General features: G+C 37.5%; 4 protein-coding genes and 1 pseudogene across 4 annotated transcripts in view; 2 read left to right on the forward strand and 3 right to left on the reverse strand.

Annotated features, from left to right (window-relative positions):
- The window catches only part of LOC126801832 (exportin-2), a 228,205-nt gene that overhangs the window by 81,893 nt on the left and 122,181 nt on the right, over positions 1-24,131 (forward strand). The gene's annotated exons all lie outside the window — the stretch shown is intronic.
- LOC126801835 (laccase-6) lies at positions 1,951-4,619 on the forward strand. The gene is made up of 6 exons (XM_050529301.1): positions 1,951-2,144; positions 2,236-2,387; positions 2,484-2,728; positions 2,867-2,995; positions 3,222-4,169; positions 4,279-4,619. The coding sequence occupies exons 1-6, from the start codon at positions 2,025-2,027 to the stop codon at positions 4,407-4,409; spliced, it is 1,725 nt and encodes a 574-aa protein (XP_050385258.1). The 5' UTR covers positions 1,951-2,024; the 3' UTR covers positions 4,410-4,619.
- LOC126801851 (pyridoxine/pyridoxamine 5'-phosphate oxidase 2) lies at positions 4,813-6,830 on the reverse strand. Its single transcript, XM_050529322.1, is given in 7 exon segments — positions 4,813-4,998; positions 5,088-5,262; positions 6,062-6,150; positions 6,287-6,319; positions 6,415-6,472; positions 6,543-6,592; positions 6,686-6,830. Coding segments are annotated over 7 exon segments (603 nt in total). The 5' UTR covers positions 6,782-6,830; the 3' UTR covers positions 4,813-4,896.
- Positions 9,140-11,600, reverse strand: LOC126802549 (L-type lectin-domain containing receptor kinase IX.1-like; annotated as a pseudogene).
- Positions 11,647-12,466, reverse strand: LOC126802553 (lectin beta-1 and beta-2 chains-like). The gene is given in 4 exon segments (XM_050530195.1): positions 11,647-11,661; positions 11,714-12,022; positions 12,024-12,133; positions 12,136-12,466. Coding segments are annotated over 4 exon segments (765 nt in total).

Here is a 24,131-nt window from a genome sequence, read left to right on the forward strand (position 1 = left end):
AGCATCGCAGCCTCGCCGCGAAGGTAAAGGCAGACACCCCATCTCTCTGTCTCTCTTTTCACCCTCTTGTTTTCTCCAAACAAAGTTCACTAGAGCAGTCAAAGCATAATTGGTTTAGATACTCTCTTGAGCTTATCTTATCAGTTTATTATAAGAAGGAAATCCTCTGGGTTCTCTCTTATTAAGAATTAAGAAGTACGGTGCAGTGTTGAGGAGGTTACAATATTTTGTTACGAATTTTTTGTTTGTTAGTTCAGTGAGTTACTGCTGCATTTGTTGTAAGCTGATAACTGGAGCTTATGGTTTCCTAGGGAATTCCACAAGGAGCCAAACCACCACATATTCTACTTTCAACCCTTCTTTAACTCCACTGGCTTTTATTTGGAGTTGTTTGTTCTTAATTGTATCCCTAACAACTGAGCCAGGTGCTTCTGTAACACCTGGGATATTTATTGCATTCTACCAACTCATTCAAACTCAACTAGGTTATGACCTAAGAATGATCGAAGAATCACGAATTCTTAGAGGTTTTGAACAGGTGTATGGTTCAAAGAATTTTTGATTCCCAGAATACTATAGAGCAGGGCTATTGAATATGTTTACCAACCTTAGTTACATGGCATTTGGTTACAGTCTGTTATTGGTCGATTTCGTTTCACTGATTTCGATCTTTCTTCTCTCCTTCGATTGCTGCTGCTACAAAGTTTTCTCGAGTATGGAATATGGGATGTGAGATGGTTTACATGCTTCACTGTATAGCAGCATTTGGTGATATTCTAGTCGAACATAAGACTCATATTGTAGCTGGACTAATTCACTCCCCACTTCAGCTGCTCTAGCATTTCATCTTCATATTATGCAATTAGGCGGTACTAGACTACTAGATGTGCTCCAGGTTGTAATTTTACAATTGAAAAAAAAAAAACTGATATGCAGGCTCTCATTTAGTTCTCCATCACACGCTGTACTGTAGAGGTACTTCAAGCTATCTGAGCACAGCCTAGACACAATTATGAGTTGTTCAAAGTTTGTCCATCTAGTATCTTTTTCCTGAAGCCTCTTTCTGTTAAAATGCCTATTTTGTCTGTGTGCAGCTTCTGCAGAACTGCACCAATCCTTTTCAACTGTTGAATCAGAATGGTGCCAAAGTAACGTAAGGGTTCATAAGTTCCATTATACCATTTCAAAGTTCTATTGTTAACGCAACGGCTAGTTTCCACCCTAATGAAGATGATATCGAAAAACCATTCTTCTTTCAATACGTTATGTATCACATGTTCTATGAAAGAACTGCAAATCTAATGAAGGTGGGGTTTGGAAATGAAGGCGTGCAACAATCGTTCTTATGATTTTGAGCAGAAGAGTGTCTAACAAAAGCACAGCAAAAAATCTCATCCTTCACTTTTCTCTCCATTTTCATGTAATGCAGACACAAAACTGTTGTGCTAGCTTTACCACAGATATAGTAAGCAGTTACAGCATAATGACACTGGTATATGATTATCGCTGACTATACGCTGGTTTATAAAGACTGTCCATTCGAAGAAAAGGCTTGGATCAAACTAGGGAGCTAAAGTATATTTAGGTAGACAGTGATGGACAATACAAAGGGCATAGAGGAGATAGCTGTTATGTTCAGGTGTGTCTATGTTCTTAGTCAAATGACATGATTAAGCTCAACAAAGGAAGATATTGACAGGAAAAGTAAAGTGAAATTTCTTTTGGGAGAGTTAAGACTTTAGACCATTCCCCACAAAGGGGTCGCAGTGTATTATCACATCCCCAACAGCTTATTATCACCAATGCCATGTTAGAGAAATCATGAAAGCTGACAAACATGATACTCCTAGAAGAAGAAGAAGAACCCATGCTCTTTCTTTCTCTTCCAATCAAACTTTACAGTAGAAAAAAGAAGAAAGCAGTATTCAGAAAAAAGGTATATATAATGGCTTCATGGATTTACTCTATCAAACAAGAAACAGCTCCTCCCTATCTAGCCACAATTTAGTTCTGCGAGGCTGAAAATGGTGAAATTTTCCTCTTCATTTCCCCTATGGCTAAGTTTATTGTTGATCCATGGTTACAATGTGCTTGTTAAGGCACAGTGGCCTAGTGAAGGACCAATCAGGTTCTATGAATTCAAGGTCATTTTCTCTCATTTCTCTTCTGCTCATTTTAAAGTCTGTTCTTTCAATCTTGCGAATTTGTGAAAGTTTGATTTTGGGGCAAATTCAGGTACAAAACACAAGAGTTGCTAAGGTTTGCACCAGCAAAGATATGGTGACTATCAATGGAATGTTCCCCGGGCCGGTTGTTTATGCTCAAGAAGATGATAGAATCATTGTCAAAGTAACCAACGAGACACCTTACAACACCACAATTCACTGGTAAATCAACTATGCACAAGTTGAACGCCTTAATAGCAAATTAGCAACTTCTGTTCTTTCTGATTCTTAACTGGTTCTGTGCATTTTCTCATGAAGGCATGGTGTGAGGCAAAAGCTGTCATGCTGGTTTGATGGACCTTCATATATCACACAATGTCCGATTCAAGCTGGCCAGAGTTTTACATATGACTTTACAATGGTGAAGCAGAAAGGCACCTTTTTCTGGCATGCTCATGTTTCATGGCTAAGGGCAACCGTCTATGGTGCCCTCATAGTTTATCCCAAAACCGGGGTTCCTTATCCATTCAAAGCGCCTTATGAAGAACACATCTTAATACTAGGTAAAATACATACAAGTGATCGTCTATCACAAATCTAGAATGTTATGTTATTCGACTACGAATCGAGACAACATTTACGTTTTGATTCATGTGATTTTCGAAGTTTAGATCACTTCTGATGACTTGGAAAATTTTTAGGGGAGTACTGGCTTCAAGATGTTGTAGAACTTGAGCATGAAACCGCAGCAAGTGGAGGACCTCCTACACCTGCAAATGCCTTTACGATCAATGGTCACCCAGGCCCCAATTACAATTGCTCTAACAATGGTAATGTAGAAATGCAATTTTATATACATCATGTCTAGTCATCATGTTTCATCGAGTAAACTGTCAGACTCGTATACGTGAGTAAATATATGTGATCAACAATGTAAGTGATAATGCATCAGACATATATCTACATAGGTGATCGAGTCTCCCCTTTGTAAGTGACGTGATGCTTATAGTTCAAGTCGACTAATGTTTTCTTGTGTAAATGTTGTGTTTCTTTCAGATGTGTATCAAATTGATGTGGTATCTGGGAAGACATACATGCTAAGGCTAGTACATGCAGGCCTAAATGTAGAGAGTTTCTTTGCCATTGCTAATCACAATCTAACCATTGTTGAAGCTGATGCAGAGTACACAAAGCCCTTCACCACAGACCGTGTTATGCTCGGACCAGGCCAGACTATGGTAGTCCTGGTCACCGCCGATCAGCCCCTGGGAAGGTACTCGATGGCCATGGGACCTTACATATCAGCAAAGGGTGTCAAGTTCCAAAACATTTCATCCATTGCTTACTTCCAATACTTGGGGGCTGTACCTAATAGCTTCTCTTTACCCGCTAAGCTACCTAGCTTTAATGATAATCTTGCCGTCAAGACGGTAATGGATGGATTAAGAAGCCTAACTGCACCTGTGAATGTCCCCAGAAAGATTGACAGTGAGCTCTTTGTCACCATTGGGTTAAATGTTCAGAAGTGTCACTCCAAGACACCTAAGAAAACTTGCCAAGGCCTTAACAATGGGGTTATGGCAGCATCAATGAACAATATAAGTTTTGTGAAGCCTAAAGTTTCAGTGCTGGAAGCTTATTATAAGAAGATAAACGGGTATTTCACTGAGGACTTCCCTGGGGTACCCCGGAAGTTTTACGACTTTGTTAATGGAGCACCTAATAGTATCCCTAATAATACAGAGGCAGTCATGAATGGGACTAGGGCCTTGGTCCTTGAATATGGTAGTAGAGTGCAACTCATTTTGCAGGACACTGGAACTGTCACTACTGAGAACCACCCAATTCATCTTCATGGCTATAGCTTCTATGTAGTTGGGTATGGTACTGGGAACTACAGTCCCCAAAATGCCAGCTTCAACTTGGTGGATCCACCCTATATGAACACTATTGGAGTTCCGGTTGGTGGATGGGCTGCCGTTCGTTTCGTTGCTGACAATCCTGGTAAGGCTAAGTTTATGCTTGGTAAATGTATTGTTATACATGTTGCACTGGTTAGAAATAAAGGGATGAAATTCAGTGACTAAAAAAAATGGTGACCATTTAACTGCAGGGGTTTGGTTTATGCATTGTCACCTGGACATACACCAGTCATGGGGATTAGGAACAGTGCTTGTTGTAGAGAATGGAAAAGGAAAGCTTGAATCACTTCCACACCCTCCTGCAGACCTGCCTCGGTGTTAGTGCTTTTGATTTTCTTTAATCTGTTGGTGCCTATGGATTTCAATAGCTGACACAGAAGGATTTTTATTATTTTTTATTTCCTAGTCAAGTATTCTTTGGAGCATGTATCTAATGTGTTACTGTACCATTTCTCTTTTTTTTTTTTCCTGAACTGTACCATTTCTCTGAAACTTGAAATTGTGGGTGTAAACAAGTAAAATTATTCAGGAATATAGCAGGGCAGTTTTCTTTTCCTTATATCATGCATATGAAGTAATGAGCAAAGTCAGCAGATGCTTCAGCGTACAATCATCTGACCAGCAGAATTGATTTATGTCATGAATGAAAATTTTCATATGAGAAAATCGTGGACATACAAAGCCAAAATAATAATAATAATAATAATAATAATAATAATAATAATAATCATAACACTTGCACAATTCATTGGGTAAATATTAATGCTATTAAAGCAATCACAAGCAACTTCTATCATGATACTAGGATCTTAAGGATTAACCCTTTCTGAAGTCCAACTCTTTTCTCCATTGGGACTTAAAGCGGATGTCAATGACAGCCTCTGGTTACTCTTCAGATTCAAGTAATCAACCTGTCAGATGTTGAATCTCAGAGAAAATAAGCAGGGAAACTAAACACATCTTTTAATTATGCAAGATTGGAGAGAGGCAATAGAAAAACCTGCTGTGGATCTAGAACAAGCAAACAGAATGCCCCAACTGGGCCTGTAGAAGGATTGAGAGGGACTTCATTTGATGGCTGTTCACTTAAGTTAGGAAGACCTGGACTGGGTCCCAAATTCTGCAGTCTTGATCTCAAAGAACTGGCAAACCAAGATCTTTCTGTTTGCTGCAGCAGGCAATTTGAGAGGAATAATCATGTGTGAGTAAAAGCTTGAATGGTACCAGAATCTAGACAGTGATATCAAAATCTACATAAGCTCAATTGAGAACAGATATTTCAGGTTAAGAAACAATGTTCACAGTTGCTCTCCTAAAGAAAATGGCAAAGTATCATCGAAAAAAAAAATAGCGGGAGTCGTGTGATTTCAATATTATTTCACTGAAATGGCAAACCAAATAAAAAAATTATTGCATTTCTCTGATGTACCCAGCTTGAACCTTCCAACCAAGCCAAATTTCATCTTGAGCCAAGAACATGTCCTATATATATAAGTCACATGAGAATCATATTGCTGAATCCAGTGGAATTCTAATCGGGAAAAGCAGTCAATCTTAGATATAGGGTAGACCTCCAACATTGGCACAGAAAAGCTCCTCTCAGTATTCAAACCGGATTAGTAGATTTAATCATAGACTTGTACTTAACACACCCTTTGGATAAAGATATGATCAATCCTGAGTTCCTGAACGTTAATTTAAAACTGGAAAACTAGTAAATATCTAACCCCGATATGCTATCTATTGCGAAGAATTTTGTAATGGAGGATGTTCATTATTACCCATTAATTTGTTCAATAAGAATCCATGTTTCTCAAAGCTTCTTCAAGTTACAGTCTTAGATTGCTTAAACTACATGATGCCACATTATCATTTTATCAGGCAGCTCATCTCCAACAAATCATCTAGAATGGAACTAGAACTCCCAAAAGTCCATAACATTCAGATATAGTAGCTTCATAATCTAACCTGAAGTTTTATTGATCAGGATTGGATCCATCAATGATGTCAACTGTTCCATTGATCCGAAATTGCTGCCAAGAGTCGGTGAAGTACCAACATATCTACAGCATAGAAATCTTAATCTAAGCACAAGAACAGTAATCAATCTTTAGAAGAATTAGCTTTCACTTATGCAAATTGATACAATGCAGAGAATTGTCAAACCAATGCCTGGATTATAGCTCAGAGATCAATTACCTCAGCAAAAGGACAATGCTTTAGCTCCTCAATCTGCACCATTGAACCAACACTATCAAATTGTCTGACCAACACTAGCAGAAATGTAAGTTGCAACAAAAATACAGAAATGCATTGAAGTTAATAACCTTACAATTTCTGCAATCAGTGTTTATCTGAATCCTATCACTGTCCTCTTGAAACCCCCTGAAAAACAAAAATTCCAGTGAAGTTTTCATTTTTAATTAAAAAAAAGAAAAAGTAAAGTAAAGATTACCTGAAAACCACAGTCCGATTTGAAGGTCTGCCCTTGGAACCGATTGTTGCCTGCAAAACCCATCATCAGAGCATCACAATTAACAATCAAGGATTCAACCTTTAAAAACAAAATGAGAGAGAGAGAGAGAGACAGAGGCGTACGAGCTGAAAGTAGGAAGAGTGCCTGAGGTGGGCATTGGATTCCAAGGCACCGAGAAGAAGCTGCTTCCATGGCACTGGTGCAGTTATTGTTCCCATTGCTCTGCCAATTTTGCTTCTCTTCGTTTGTTTTGATCAGTTGGGTTTTGTCAGTGATTTTAAGCAGATGACAATTTATGTTGGTTGGAGACTTGAGTGGTAGTTGATATAGGTCGTTTTGCCATAAATAACCATATTTTTGTCACTAAATTGATTCTTAGCCTTGTTTTATTTATTTGTTGAAAACTAACCAAAAGTAGGGATGAATGAGACCACAATACCCTTCATCTCTTTTCTAACGAGAACTTCTATTCCCTGCCGACCCCTGCATCTGCATCTCAGATTCTCAGCTTTAGTTTTTTTTTTTCAGTTTTGGCGTTTTGTATTTCCTTAATTGGGTTGCTTTCATCCTCTATATATCTCTGGTATAGTGAGAGTTCATCCCTTTTCCTTTTTTAGGTTGTATCTCGGGCTTTAGTATGTGACTATGTGTGTACTGGGTTTTTCTTTAGGGCATTAGTCACATAAAGAAATTACCATTCACTAAAAAAGAAAAGTAAGTTGTAATTCAACAGTGTGCCAGAGCGCCTGCAGGTTTAAATATTCTTAGTTCCGATATTGAATCAACTTCCAATGCCACTCTGGAAATCCTCCCATTTTGGTTCCAGTTTCACCTTTGTGTCTGAACTAGAGGTGGCAAATAGGCCGAAAAACCCGAGCCCGTCACAGGCATGTCCCGTTAAAAGTCGGCATGGCATGGCATGGCCCGAGCATGTTATTATAATGGGCCAGGCTGAGCCGAGATATATTAGCCCATGGGCTCGGCCCGGCCTGAGCCCGTTTTGAGCCCGACACGGCCCGAGCACGATAATTTTATGGGCCGGCCAGTTAAATACATAATTTTATATTATTTATATAAATACTTAAACAATTATCACTATTAGATTTGAATATTAGAACCTTTAAATTAAAATCTCTTAATTATTTCATTATTTTAACTAATATTTCACAAATATAATCAAAGTAGTGAAAGAAACATTATTGTTTTGACATACGTAATATTTTACAAATAAGATTATGAAATATATTGTAGTATTTTTTTATTTTAATATTCTAAATAGTTATATAAAACAAATATTCTAATTACATAATATTTTTTATTATAATTGTGTGTTATATTGCTAATGGGCTGAGCCGGTCCGCTTCTTGACTCAGCACGGGCCCGAGCTCGACCCGACATAGGCTTGGACCGTGGGCCGGGCCGGGCTTAATGTTTAAACAAATAGACCGACCCAATCTCGACAAGAAAATTAAATGGGCCGGCCCAAACACGACACGAGCACGGTTTTAGCCCGCTTAAAATAGATCGGGCCGGCCTGTTTGCCATCTCTAGTCTGAACCTAGTTCCCATCCTCTTAGCCTTCCATCCCATCCAGTATAGTGGTTCTTTTCCAAAGTCTAAACCCAATACTTTGGAATCCAAATCTATTGCGAAACTAAACACTTGATCGTATTATCGATCCAAATAGTACGTGATTCCAAAAGGACTGTACATAAGCGTCGATTCCAGTTCACTAAATTCTTATGTTTTTGGCCTCCCTGATACTAACTCTCCACTCTTCTCGTTGGATATATATTTATGTTTGTTTTGCTGTGTGTTTGCCTAGCCGTGGAAAGGTTTCTTGCCTGTACGTAGAAGTAGAAGCAGCAGATCGAAGTCAGATGAAATAATAGATATTACAAAAGAGAGGAAGGGTATTGTGGTCTCAAACACTCTTTTTTGGTTAGTTTTCAACAAATAAAAAAAGAATGCTAAAAATCAATTTGAACATCAAATTATGGTTATTTATCAAAATTTCTCTTGATAAAGTGATTTGGATTCGCATCAAATACCAATCGTCAACGGTTAGAGTGTCTCAACTCCTGAAAAACTCATCAGGTCTCATCAAATTAATGTATGTTCTCAACAGTAGTTTGCTACTCACTATTCTACTCACTAACCCCTCCCCCTCTTTAGTTGCTACAAGGTCTTAGAAGAAAAAATTCTTTAAAAATAAAAACGAAATATCCGAAGCATTGTGCTAGTGTTCATGAAAGTCAACTTGATTATAAACAAACGCTGCTTGGTTATACGATATAATTAGTGTGTTACATTTCATACGTGGGATTCTAATTATTATATTTTACCATTCCAATTAGCGTTATCCCTAGAGCCTAGCTAGTATGTAGTATGAGATCAATACTTTTGTACAGGCTAAGTGAGACGATATCCTTAATCTTTCATATTTGGGGAAACCAAACTATACTAGATGTTCGATCATTACATGCAAGTGATACAACTGATCGATCTTCAAATAATTACAAAAGGTTAATACGTCTACTAACCATGCATGTATGGAGCATGGTAACTATCCTCGTCTAACGACCCACAGTGTTTAAGCTAGAAATTAACGATACGTGCGAGTCCAATGCTGCTAAATGCTGTAGATCTTGAGGCAGTGGCTGACCATGGATGTCAAATGGAAGCTCCGGCATTGGTGCTTCTAGCTGAAGAATCTTCATTACTTGTCCCACTTTTGGTCTTTCTTTGTCGTTAGGATTAGTGCACTATAACCCCACAATTAGCAAGCATTCCATTTCATTTCTATCATATTTCATTTCCAATTTCCCGTCAGCTACATCAAGAAGTTTACCATTTTACCTTCACGATATGATTCACACCCACGTAAACAGTGGCACGTGATATTTTCCATCCCTGTGAGTTCTCCTTCCGCAAGCAATTTTCAAGGCCACAACTCCAAAACTAAACATGTCTGACTCTTTGCTAACCCTTCCACGGTTAGCGTATTCCGGTGCCATGTAGCCTAAAGTCCCTGCCACCCCTTTTATATGTGTGTTCAGCTGGGAATCCACGAACTTAGCAATCCCAAAATCATCAAGCTTAGTATTGAAATCATTGTCCAACAATATATACGTTAGCTGATTTAACATCTCTATCAAGGATGCACTGCTCCGCCTCTCCGTGTAGATAATGAAGCGCTCTAGCCAATCCCAAGGCTATTTTATACCTTACGTGCCACTGCAAGGCTGTTGTTCTAGAGCCAAATAGATGCATGTCAAGGCTACCGTCGGGCATATATGCATAAACAAGTAAGCACTCGCTTTGGTCGTAACTAGGGGTGACTCGATTCATTCGGTTCGGTTTTAGATTGAAACTGAAAATTGAACTGAATATAATTTTCGGTTCAGTTCTGTTCTGTTTGTAGTTTTCCTATGGCTAAAACTAAAACTGAATTGATCTGTTTCAGTTCGTTTTTTTTTCGGTTTATATATATATATTACTTCATTACTTGCATTACTGAAACACCATAACAAAACAAACTCAACATATAAACACAGAACATAATGCACATAATAGTCTCATTCTTTGGGTCATATTCAAATTTTATTATATATTGTACTTACCTAACCAAGTCCCTAAAGAACACCTCCTTGTGGTTGTAGAGATTGCATTATCAAATCCATTAGCCTACTGACCTGCAATAAGTTCTAAAAGCCCTCCACTTTCAGTTCACAAACCAAAACCTAATTCCGAGAATTTTCACACACCAAAATATTAACAAAGCAAAAGCCCCAGAACTTAGAAACCCAAACAACACCACATATCACATAAAGCTTTGAAATTTATGATGAAACCAAAACTATAAACATTTCAACTACGAAGAAAGCCCAAACTTTTAAACTCAATGCCTCCATTTTGATTACTCCATACAACACCAACACCACTAATCATCACAAACTCTACAACCTTAAGAACCCAATTGAGTAAACTCAAAAAGATCCAAACTTTAGTACGTACAGAGAGAAACCCTCGGTTCTCAAATTGAAAATCCTAAATTACACACAAACAATCCACAAACAACAAAGGAGTAGCAGTAGCAGTAGCAGGGAGAGAGTCGAATTTGATTCCAAACTAGAGAGAGTCGACGCCTCGTTGGTGTCGGGTAGCAGAGAGATGCGGCGGGTGGGAGAGAGACTCAGCGACATAGATAGCATCAGGTAGCAAAGAGATGTGGTGGTGTAGGGGAGTAGATAGCGTCGACATCGGGGACTAAGAGACTGAGAGAGTCGGGGAATGAGTGAGGTGTTGGGTTGCAGATCAAGGCGGTGCCATTGGGTTGCATAGAAAAGGTGGCGGCGTCGGGGACTAAGAGACTAAGAGAGTGGGGGAGGGAGTGAGGCGTCGCAGGTCTGAGCCTTTGAGGCTGAGTGAGTGAGTGAAGGTCTGAAACTTTGAGGCAACTGAGGCGTATGGTTTTTTTTCTAGCAATATGTATATATTGGGCAAAACAACGCCATCTTTTTTTTTCTCAGTTCGGTTCAGTTAGTTCGGTTCGGTTTGGACCTTAAACCAAAAATTGAACCGAATCAGTTCGATTTTTTCGATTTTTTTTTTCAATTCGGTTTTCTTATTGGTTCAATTTTTTTCGGCTTCGGCTCGGTTCTTGGTTTTTCAGTTCAGAAGTGCCACCCCTAGTCGTAACACCATCCTATGAACTGAACCACGTTTCTATGTATAAGCCGGCTTATTATTTGTACATCGTTTGAAGATCTTCTCACACCGAGTATCTGCACAACCAAGGTCTTGTATGATTCCTTTGTAAACTTTTCCGGAACCACCTTGGCCTAGTCTCGCTTCTTCTTCAAAGCCTTTGGTGGCTGCAACTAGTTTTTGATAGGTAAACTGGAGCGGAAAGGCTCGCCTCTGCAGATCTTTATTTATGGCATCCCTGGAATGATTCTTATTAGCCACCAATCGACACAAGACAACACCAAGTATCAGAATAATAAAAGAAACTGGAGCGCGCGCGCGATCCATGCCATTAACAATGCCTTCCTCCTTTGTGGTTTCACTATCTTGCGGCTCATCTCATCAGGGACTAGGTTTGAAATAAAATGCCATGAATATTTATAAAATGACTCTGCAGTTACTCCAGTAGCAGCTGAAAAACCAATTGTCACCCATTCGGGGAAAACGTTTCTCAACTTGATCTGGTAAGAAAGGGAAGAAGTGAACGTTACATCGGGATGAAGCACCGGATCTTCTTCATATGCTCAAGCGACTTGGAGATCTTTCATTGTAGCATTGTAAGTGATCATTACATTGGCCACCTTCCTTGATTCTTTGTAGCTAAAATTCCAGCTGGCGGTAACTTCTGAGTAGATGTTATTGATATTGATTCCGACAAGGGATTCAACACGATCCCAAGGGTTTGGATACGTGTCGAACTCAACTATGAGAAATTTGGTCTTCGGACTGTCAATCAAAGCAAGTGTTATTGTTGAACAATCCAAGAACACCACCAGCAGAGTTAACTGGCATTGGATAGCCGACAGGAGCAAAGAAAATGCAAATCCATCATTATATGAGTTTTTGTTGTCAGTGTCAATCATGAAAGCAAAATTAGTCTTGAAGTTTACCAGTGACCTGGTAGCGGAGTCCCAAATTTGCAGAGGTTGTACATAACTACACCGCCCTACACGGAATAGATTCGTAGATGAGGTGAGTTGAACATTTCCAGATATAGGTCTGGCATCACCTTCATAGAGTACGTTCTCTGTGTCAGTGTTGAATTGATATATACTGAACTCAATTGGATGAACAAACCGAGACAGAAAATTCATGACAGTGAAGACGCTAAGGGCTGCATGGCTGCAACTAGTTATAAGACTAATAAGAGACATGGTACGCAATGATATTTTTGTGCACAACTATCCAGAGTCGTCTCAATGCAAACAATCACGTACATGCCATTTTATTCTATATGCTCAAGGCAGTTAAGGAACTAAATAAAATGTTTGATTCTTTGTTTTTTCTTAGCATAATGGTATCCTCCCCTCTCCTTGGATTAAACTACATATCTGTTCAATAATCTCGAGGGAATTTTGGTAGAGAAACCATATTATATGTACCCCGGTGCAGCAAGGATTAATTTTAGAAAGATATAGCATTGGCTAGTACGTACTAGCGTCTAAAAATCTTGTACAAAAATTGGGAATCCTCTAAGGATAATCTGTACTCAATCAGGCTTGGTTCTAGTGTCGTAAGAGATTTGTAGTGCGGAGATTTCACAATGATCATATATATGCTTAAATACTTTGGATGATGATTGAAAATAATAAATTACAAAAAAACGATATCAAAATCACCAACTTATTTTCAATGTACCTAGTCGTTCTTGAAAAATAGCAGATGAGATTTACTTATGCAAATAGATCGAAATTTTTCTAGACCAATGCCTAGATATGCCTCAACCTCCACCATGGAAGGGCTAGGGTTTGAATTTTTAGTGGTGACCTCGTCACTCGAACACTTTAGAACAAAGTGCATGATGATGTGATGCAGTATGATAGATGCTGGAATAATAACAACGTAAATGTACATAACCAAACCATTTATTGATTAATAATAGGGCTTATATATAGGCATTACATACGGAGTATCCCAAAGAATCAGGGATTCATAATTATTACATGAAGACATAATCTACTCTAATAAGGAAACTTGAATAAGCTAAGACACACACAATTGTAGAATAATAATTCTCCTAGAATAACATATATATATATATATATATAGTTAATATATGGCTCATTAATATAATTATTGTCGAACAAATCTTCAAAAATATATGTATTTGTTACAGAAGAATGTAATACGCATCAAATAAGGTTAAACATCATCTTTTTTCATTGATAAAGATACCTTATATATAGGCATTCCCACTACTACACATATAGTCTTTAATGACATTATAACTATGGTGTTTTTTTTAATGTCATTGAAAATAGATTCAATGGCGTTTTTTTTCAAAAAATGTCATTGAATTTTCATGACTCCATGTCAAAATAAAAGTTATGGCGTTTTATCGAATTTATGTGATTTTAATAACATTAAGAAAACGTCATTAATTTATGGCGTTTCTAAAAACGCTAGTCATGTTATTTGATGACGTTTACAAATGCCATGGTAAGTTTTTCAAGTCTATGGCGTTTGTCAACGTCGTAAATATTATATAGACTCGCCCATTTTGTTTTAATTTACGCATGTTGAATCACCCATCGAAACCTATTACCAACTCTCACATCTCTCGTTATCGAAAAATATACCCAGACGGCCAGGCCTCTCTCTCTCTCTCTGTCTCAAATCCATACCTCAATGGTCGCACCTTTTACCAAATCTTTACAAATTCGAAGTTCATCCCTCTATTCCATGCTGGTAAGGTTCTCTATCAAACCCGTGGTTTCGAATTTTGTTCATTTTGGGTTGTAGTATTCGTGTTTTGGGGTTATTGGGTTATTGCGATTTTGTAGTATTTTGTAAATCGATGCTAGTTGCTAAGGTTATCTACCATTTGGGATTTAGGTTTACGATTTGGGACTCGATGCTAGCTGCTTTTCGACCTTTGTTTATTTTGGGATTTAGTTTTAGAATTTGGGGTTTCAGCTAATTGGGTTATAGATTTGGTGGTTGAAAGCTGGATTTTGAAAACTAAATCCTCAATTTCATAAGAAATCGATGCCGGGTACGACTCTTAATCCAAACCTATGTTATGATTGTCTTTGTTACATCCGATGGACTCTTAATCTGGGTCTGTCTAGTTACATGTGACGCGTTCGAATCGGACGTCGGAGGTGAAAGTTATTAATGTCGGAAGTTAGTTTCCGATTTTGAAAACAAGTATAAATAGGATAATTGTGTGATTAGAGTTTTCCATTTCAGGAAACCCTTCTCTCTCTCTTCTCTCCGCCCCCCCCCCCCCCCCTCTTTTTCTCTCTCTCTTTTCTCTCTTCCTCCCCGAGCTCTCTCCCTCTTCCACTCGGCTTCACCACCGATCTCCCTCCTTAGGGAGACGTGGCCCTCACCGCCGGTCTAGGAGGCGTCGCACCACCCCGCACAGGCGACCCCGAGGTCGACTCTCTCTCTCTCATGCCACGCCGGAGCTCCACCAACGACGTTGACTTCTGCAAATTTTCCTCCGCCGTATCCAAGCTATCTCCGGTGGTTTTAAAGCACGATTGAGGTGAGGGTTAGCTTAATTAGGTTGTCGTGATGCCTTGTTGTTGTTTTGTGGTTGTTTGGGTTCGATTTGGAGGAGAATGGATTTGGGAAGATGCCGCCCCCTTAGGCGGCGCGTGCGAGAGCGTGGTAGGCGTAAGAGGTGGTCTGAGACCGTAGGAAGGAGGAGGAGGAGATGAGGGAGAGTTTTGGGGTGGCGGTGGCGTGAAACGCGCCGTTGGGGGTGTCGGCGCGTGTGCCCCACGCGCGGCCTGCCGGCGGGTGGCGCGTGTACCCCACGCGCCGCCACGTGCGGCGGCGTGAACAGTGATTCCGAGAAGGGTATTTTGGTAATTTACTTACATACGGTAAATGTAAATGTAAATTTTATTTACGTACGGTAAATGTAAATTAAATTTTACATACGGTAAATGTAAATATAAATTACTTTCAGTAATTGTAAAAGTAATTGGTAAAAGGTAATTTAGTAAATTTTATTTACTGAGATTGTATTTACATTTGAACAGTATGTATACGTACAGAAATACGTAAACAGTATGTATACGTACATAAATATGTATTAATTGTGTATTTATACAGTAATTCATGAATATTAACAGTGAATAGTAAATTCGTAAAACCGAAAATTGCTTAACAGTAACCGATTATTACTGTTTCGGCATTTAAAGGTTTACGAAACGTTTCTAAATTATTTTCTTATCTTTTCAAGGTGATCTATAAAGCGAGGAAATGAATTATCTTCGGAAATTGTGGGATTATGCTCGACTCGATAAGGTGAGTAAAATCTCACATATTTACGAATCTACCCTTGCGGTGATTCTAAGATATTTGCAAGAGTTTTTAATATTGAAATACGACATGTATACAATATAATGGATTATATATATATTGTATAAGTGGTAATAAGTACATATATATATAATTTGCTATATTATATACTGTTATGAATTCATCTGGATTAGGTTAAGTCGATGACAAGCATGTGAGTTTAATATGGAGATTGTTTAACGTTTGGTCTTCGGACGTGTTTATAAATTATGACATGTATAAGATATAATGGATTATATATATATCGTATAAATGGTAAATAAATACATATATATATATATAGTTTGCTATATAATATACTGTTATGATTTTATTGTGATGATGTCATTTTGATGACAAGATATATCGAGCATGTGATTTTGATTTGTACAATATGATGTGAGATTATTGTACGTGATTTTAACATTGAGATTGTTAAAATGCTGATTTGTCTTCGGACGTGATTTGGTACAATATGATGTGAGATTATTGTACGTGTTTGACAAGTCGGAACCTAGCCTTTGGCCGGGCGAAAGTTACGATACAGTTAGAGCTCTAGTCTGTCTGCCTTAGTACTGCATGTGAGGTAACGGGTGGTTATCTGCTCATGGGTACTCAGATTGTTTGGATGTTGGGTAGCGGGTGGTGTATTACGAGAGGGGTAACAGATGTGTACCAGCGTTCTTGGTACCCGTATTATAAATGCATTTTGGTAACCAGAAGGGTTACTTAATACCTCATGAGCGTTTCATTTCATATTTCTTTGGGACAACCAGATGGGCCGTCTATTGTCTCATGAGTGCATTTATATTTGTTGATTTGAGATTTTTCGTATATATTGATATGCGAATTATATTTTCATTTTACTCATACGAGCTATAAAGCTTACCGGGTTTGTGTTTACAATCCCGGTGCACCAATTCGATGGTGTAGTGGATAACTCCGCAGGTGTGGATTAGCGGGAATTGACGGACCGCTCAGAGGACTTGAAGTTATTTACCTCAAGCTTGTATGGGGATTTTGTGTGACTATATTGTGAGGTTGTCGTGAGGATTATTCATTTCCATTTATTATAATGTTGAATTATAATTTGGTTTGTAATAATCGATTTGACTGAGTTGTATTTTGAACTCAGAGATGATCCGCTGTTTTAAATGATTTCGATTTCATTGAAATTGTTTAGTGTTTAACGATTTTGAAATTTTGAGTTTTTATGCTTGAAATTTTAGGGTCGTTACAGGTTTCTACGGCGTTTGGGGATGGCGTCGAAAAACGCAGTCAAAAGGTTTCCATGGCGTTTTTCAAACTTCATTGATGTTGTTATGTGTAGTAGTCTACATTGATTATCTCGCTGAATAAATGATTATATATATTTCCTTATCTAGACTAACCTATACTAATTAGGACAAAATACATCAGAAGATTATAGAGAGTAATTCTCCTACAACACTCCCCCTTGTATCGCGATCTTAACGTGTCATGGTGCAATACTGTTAACTCAGTAAAAACCTTGCCAAGCAAAACAAAAACTCTTGGGTAGAATAAAAGGCTAGGTCGAAGAAAAAAAGAGCACAACGCACCAACTACAATTGAAGATAACATGTGGTATAGACTCCCCCTGAAGTCTACAAAACAACTCCCCTTGATCGGTAACTCAATCTCGGAGTTTAGATAAATAGCGTATGCGAACGCTTTTCACATTCTTCAAAAGTAGCAATGGGCCAATCATTTGAATATAAAATTTCGCCAAACATTCTTAAATCAAACATGTACACTTATCCGTACATGGATCAAAAGAAACAGAATTGCATAACAACTCAAAACAAGATTTGCAATGAAAAACAGATTCACGCGTGGTATGACCTTCACACACTTAAACAGTCATAATTTCTTCCATACAAAAGGTATGGATGAACCATAATTTTTTTGGAAAGTAGACATTCGTGGCTTTCCAGTGATATATGGTTCACAACCTAATTCATTATGAGCTGATCATAAAGCTATGTCGAAGTTGACTCAGTTGCAGGTTCTGGACAGATCTGTCATATTTTACTAAAACAGCTATAACTCGCTCAATATAATAGATATGATCAAATAGATATTTCCAATGGTACCTAATTCACCGTTTTCCAACAAGTGGGTTGTCTTATAGGTCCTGTGGAAGTTGACCTACGAATCTGGGTAGATTCTGACATCGCTTCATTAAAGTGTCTTTTGTGTTGAGATTTAGGATTTGAGTTAATAACGTGTTGTGATCAAGCATTTGACATATGTGTGGGCGCACTAAGACATCATCTTAGCCTTACGAGTTTAAACCGAATGAGATGTCGAGTCCAATATATTACTACAAGTACATGCATACACATATCGTACTTAAATGGAGAGTTTCATATCCTAAGACTTATCATCGCTCAAAGGGCAAAAACACGTATTCTCCTGACTTCGACTGATTCATGAAATACTTGTAGACATTGGTTTAACATCCTTACTGCCTTTAATCAACCGATGAATAACATCATCAATAACGGTCATCACTTTCGAGACCTAGTAATCTCAATATCATCTCATTCTAAGTACAGCTACATGCAATATTGCATATCGCCAAACAGTTATGGGTAAATTACTTATGCGTAACGAGGGCTCTAGCAATAAGCTTTAACTGCTTAATTGTCGCTCTTGCTCATCCATTCATGCATAATGAATATGGGGTTACGAGGATGTCCATTCCCGGCTATGCAATAAAAAGTCTTCGAAGTGAATTCTCGTGCATTGTAAGGGTGGTGAGCCTTGAGTTTTTAGCAATGAGCTTCGGAAAGCAACATTTGGCTCTTAGTTCATCAAGAGTCCATCACACTTTATTTTAATATCCATACCTTTATCAAGTTATCGCACTCCGTGATCTGGAGGCACTTGAATTAGGTTAAAACCAATCCATTCAGGATCTTTATATACATCTCTTAACTCAGTCCCAACAGAAATGATCTGTGACCACAAGTTGCAAATTCAGTTGTTTTGGAAACCTCCTAACTAAATAGGTATTATGAGAACAAACCGTCTCTTACAGTGCGTTTTGCTAGAGAGTTTGCGCCATAAGCTGAGTCTAAACTCTTCTCTTTTTCACTACGTTTAACAAATGTATAACCGATAGGATTTACATGTGCGGTGTTGGCATTACTTGACCAATGACCTACCATTGGACCAATACTCCAAATTAAATTACATAATAATAATAAAAATAAAAATAAACAAACTAAATAACATGTATAATACAATATATAGATATATATAAAAGAATATATCTATTTAAATTTCGGGTTGTTACTGGAAGACACATGCATAAACCTATACAGATAAAAACATGAGTTAATTTCGCCATCGGTACCCAAACTATTGTGGCAAGGTCAATGTAGTACTCTAACTCTGAGTTGTACCAATGTAGTACCCAAACTTGTAATTCGCTATTAACGAAAGGTCCGAGCCCAATTTCCGTTACAGTTTCGTTATTACAAAAAAAATTTCAACATTGGTACCCAAACTCTTGTGGTAAGATCAATGTAGTACCCCAACTTTGAGTTGTACCAATGTAGTACCCAAACTCGTTTTTCTCTATGAAGGAGGGGTCTGAAGCCAATTTCTATCACAACTCCATCTTCTGTGTCATGTGCCATAACTTCTTGTATTTTCTCATTTTCTTCTCATTCTCCTTCACTCTCACTCATTCCACACTGTATTTTTGAGCTCAGATTTTGAGGCAAAGAAACACTACGGGTTATGTTTCTTCCAAACTCTTCAATCACGATGATAGCTCCACACTGAGCCACAACATCGTCTCCCTCACATCCTCCACCTACGACATTTTCTCTCTCCACCTACGACATTCAAGGCATGTAAAGCGGTGCGGTCGGCGGTCGAGAATCTCAGAGTGAAGGTCTGCGATCATGACGTGTCAATGGATCATGGGTGGAGGAGCTCGAAGATGGTGTTGGTGGTGAATGAGGAGGCGGTGGGGATGAGAGAAGGTGGAGCTCCTCGATGCCACATTGTGGTGGTGAGGTGTCCAGAGCATAATGAGAATGGGTTGGTGTTTTGCCCAATTTGTAAGTTGTTTCTTAAGTCTAGATATTTACTGTAAGAGTTTCTTATTTAAGGCCTTAGAACCCACATAGTTATTTAGGTAAATACCCTTTTTATTTTGATCCATAAGACGAAACTGTGACGTAAATTGGCCTCAGACCCCTCATTAATAGCGAAAAACGAGTTCGGGTACTACATTGGTACAACTTAGATTTTGGGTACTACATTGACCTTGCCACAAGAGTTTGAGTACCGCTATTGAATTTTTTTTTGTGGTCACGTGCAGGACACGTGACCGAAATGACGGAGCTGTAACGTAAATTGGGCTCAGACCCTTCATTGATAGCGAATTACAAGTTTGGGTACTACATTGGTACAACTCAGAGTTTGAGTACTACATTGATCTTGCCACAATAATTTGGGTATCGATGGTGAACGTTTTTCTAAAAACATTGTGTAAAGGTAATCAAGTTGGTAAGAGTGAAACCTTTACATCCGAGTTTGAGTCTGGTTGACACTGATTAGATTAAATCTCATTTTATTATAGATGGACAAGGAGGAGAAGCAGTGGTTTAATAATACTATCTTCCGGCACGAATTAGTCTCTACTTTGAAACCCTTTTAGAACCACTGATCTCAATAAATTGACATGATCTCCCGGCAACAATTACTCTCTGAGCCTCAAAAGCTTTTGCCATATGAAATAGATATAGACAAATGTTAACCTGATAAGTAATAACAATAGAAAACCCCGAGTCAAGTTAATAAATAAATTTAAGAAGCTGAAATTTACACTCTCAAATATGTAATTCACACTCTCTCTTTCCTTATTTGGTCCAAATTTTTATAACAAAACTTGATTGGGTAAGACCAAAATTCAAATTACTTAAAAAGGAAACATGAAGTGTAGATTGCAAAATGTGAAGCGTAAATTTCACTACTTCCCAGTTAAAAGAAATCAAATGCAAGAGAAATGAGAAGAAACCCATGATTCGAGAGAAGAATATTATAGCCTAAGCTGATTACATAAAACCCAAATACAATTATCACATACTTGATCTTCAACACGTGAATTCCAACCTTCATGTTGTTTTCAAATAAATAATTTTAGGTTTAAAGAACAACATTGGCTAATTATTTGACACTAATTAATAACTTAGTAAGTTACAGAGTACTGTTCAAGGAAAGAAAATGATGAAAAATTTGTAAGTGATGTGCATCTTTTCCGAACTCATATTTTACATTGACCACATGTGATAGCGATACCCAGAGGCCAGAAGTCACTTAATTAGCAGATCCAAAATAACAGGGGGTGGTAATTATTAGGGTGATAGAACAAACAAGTCTGTGGGATCCTCACCCCATGTCTTCACGAGCCACGACCGTGCATTTTATTTTTCCCTACAAGCTTCCATTGCAACTTGCAAGCTGCAAATCTATCTACCAATTTAGGAACAGAAGCTGGCCACGAGCTCATCTAACTAAGAACGTCTTTAACCCAAAAAATGGCAAACCAATTGAATTTGAGTAGTCGTACGTATTCGATATATGTCAAGATCTATATTAAACATGTTTCTCTTGTCAATACTATTTAAACATGTTTTTTTTTTCGATACAAACTATTTAAACATGTTAAAATTATTCTCTTCTTCTATGTTTTTGTGAATTAACACACATTCATAATATATAGTGATTTTGAAAGGTTCTTTCATCGTGACTCTCAATCATCCTAGCTAGCAAACTAGCTGATCTCTCTCTGTTTTTTTTTTCTTAAGAAGAAAATCATCCCAGCTAGCTGATCTTCTTCAACTTTGAGAACATATATAAGTTCAATAAAACATATATACAAATTACTAGCTATCATGTCGGTTATAATGAACTAACTATTATCTATATTATTAGTAACCTAAATATGCTTTGTCAACTAAAATGCATGTGAAATTATACTAACACCCCTTTGATCATATGTTATTTGAAAATAAAATTGTATAACTCAGTGACAAGAAAATAAAAACTAAAATCAGAATCTGAAAAAAAAATTTACAAAAATTCATATGCAGATAACTTTCTCCTATAACTCCTCACTTTATTTACCCACACAAGAGTGAGTGGTGGTTGCTACTTGCTAGTATTATATGACGAGCTGAACAATTAAAAAGGACAAATTACTATCATGTCGGTTTAGAATGAACTATTCTAAGTTTTTCAACTATTGTTTTGTATGACGAGCTGAACAATTAAAAAGGACAAGTCTATAGAATAATTTTGCAAGTAAGATTTAACTAATATAATCTTTTGGATTTCTAACTTACAAAATATTAGTTGAATCTCGATCATCTCTACAATATTGGGTATGTAAAACTCTAATTTCGATCTCTTTTATTTGAGATTGAATTTCTAATAAGATCTTATAATGAGGATTAAGTAAGGATTTTCAAATGAACAGTTAAGTAAGTGTTTTCAACTTTAAGTGATATTTTCAAATTATATACATATTATTCAACCGTTTATTTGAAAGTTTTCATTAGAAGTTTCTCCGAGATGAGATACAAATTAGAAATTAAAAACCTTTCACTTGTATATAAGTTATTAAATTCACTCATTTCATGCCTCATAACAATAACTAAACCTACATTAGAGGTAGCTTCTAGAAGATGTCACTTCCTCTCAGATCATTTTATAATGAAAAGAGTATAAATGCAAGGTTCTAAAAAACGTTGGCCGCTCCCTAGGCGGACAGCTAGCGCTCAGACGATTAATCGGATGCTTAGGCGATTTTTATTTTTATTATTATTTGTAATAATAAATAAATATATAATAAACTTATAAAAAGCATTTTAATGTTCCAAAATAGCAAATATTACCTCAAAAATAAATAAAATGTTCAACAACAATGTTCTTAGAAATTTAGAAATACAAAAACAATATGAGAGGCGTGAGGGAGTGAGGAGAGAGACCGAGTGTGAGGTCTGAGAAGCTTGAGGGAGTGAGGGGGAGGCTAGGGCGTGAGGGATTTTTTGGTTTGCAACTTGGGCATTTAGTTTTAAAAAAGGACTAATCGGGCCGTCGAGCCCGCCTAGGCGACCCTTGAATCGCTCGCCACCCAAAGCCACCGATTTGGACGAAATCGGAATGGAAATGCACCGTCTAGGCGGCTGATTTTTATAACCATGTATAAAGGTGGAGAAAAATCTTGCTAATTTTCTAATAAACGTTAGTCAATCTAATGATTGACCTTCTTCTTCATCCTTTCCAAATGAGTTTTTTTCACCAACAGTCCCTCAATTCTGGTGTACCTACCAATGTGATACCTCAACTCTTAATCGTACCAATGTGATACCCAGACTCTAGTATTGCTATCATTGAAGTACTTCCGTTAGTTTTTTTTAACTTTTCCGTTATCTTGGTGACGTGGCAGTTACGTGAGGCCCACAAAGAGGGTTAAAAGACAAAATTAACCTCATCTGAGAGGAGCAATGTTTTTCCCGCCCTTTACCTTGAGAAAGACACCCAACAATTCCAATTTTGGCGCCAATTTTCCCTCCCTACTCCTTAATTTGTGTCTCTTATCTAAACTAAAGAACTACCGCCAACCAATCGACCACAATCTGATAAAACCTAGATCAATCTCATTTTCTATTTTTACCCTAGCACTTGTTAAACTAACAGAATAAATATAGAAATTTATATGGAACATCTCATTTCCACAATCTCATAAGAATAAAAACACATAACTTAACGAAATTCAAATACATGTTTAAGTACCATTAGTTGCCACCTTTTATGTTGATCTGCCATGATTTTTACTTGTAAGAACTAATGGTACATGTAGTTGAATTTCGTTAAGCCAGAGGGAATAATACCAGCAGATAAAGCATTGTACTAATGGTACTTAAAAGTTCTTACAAGCAAAAATCATGGCAGATCAACATAAAATGTGGCAACTAATGGTACTTAAACATGTATTTGAATTTCGTTAAGTTATGTGTTTTTATATTCTTATGAGATTGTGGAAATGAGATGTTCTATATAAATTTTTATATTTATTCTGTTAGTTTAACAAGTGCTAGGGTAAAAATAGAAAATGAGATTGATCTAGGTTTTATCAGATTGTGGTCGACTGGTTGGCGGTAGTTCTTTAGTTTAGATAAGAGACACAAATTAAGGAGTAGGGAGGGAAAATTGGCGCCAAAATTGGAATTGTTGGGTGTCTTTCTCAAGGTAAAGGGCGGGAAAAACATTGCTCCTCTCAGATGAGGTTAATTTTGTCTTTTAACCCTCTTTGTGGGCCTCACGTAACTGCCACGTCACCAAGATAACGGAAAAGTTAAAAAAAACTAACGGAAGTACTTCAATGATAGCAATACTAGAGTCTGGGTATCACATTGGTACGATTAAGAGTTGAGGTATCACATTGGTAGGTACACCAGAGTTGAGGAACTGTTGGTG

Source organism: Argentina anserina, chromosome 7, assembly GCF_933775445.1.
Source record: "Argentina anserina chromosome 7, drPotAnse1.1, whole genome shotgun sequence".
Lineage (NCBI taxonomy): Eukaryota > Viridiplantae > Streptophyta > Magnoliopsida > Rosales > Rosaceae > Argentina > Argentina anserina.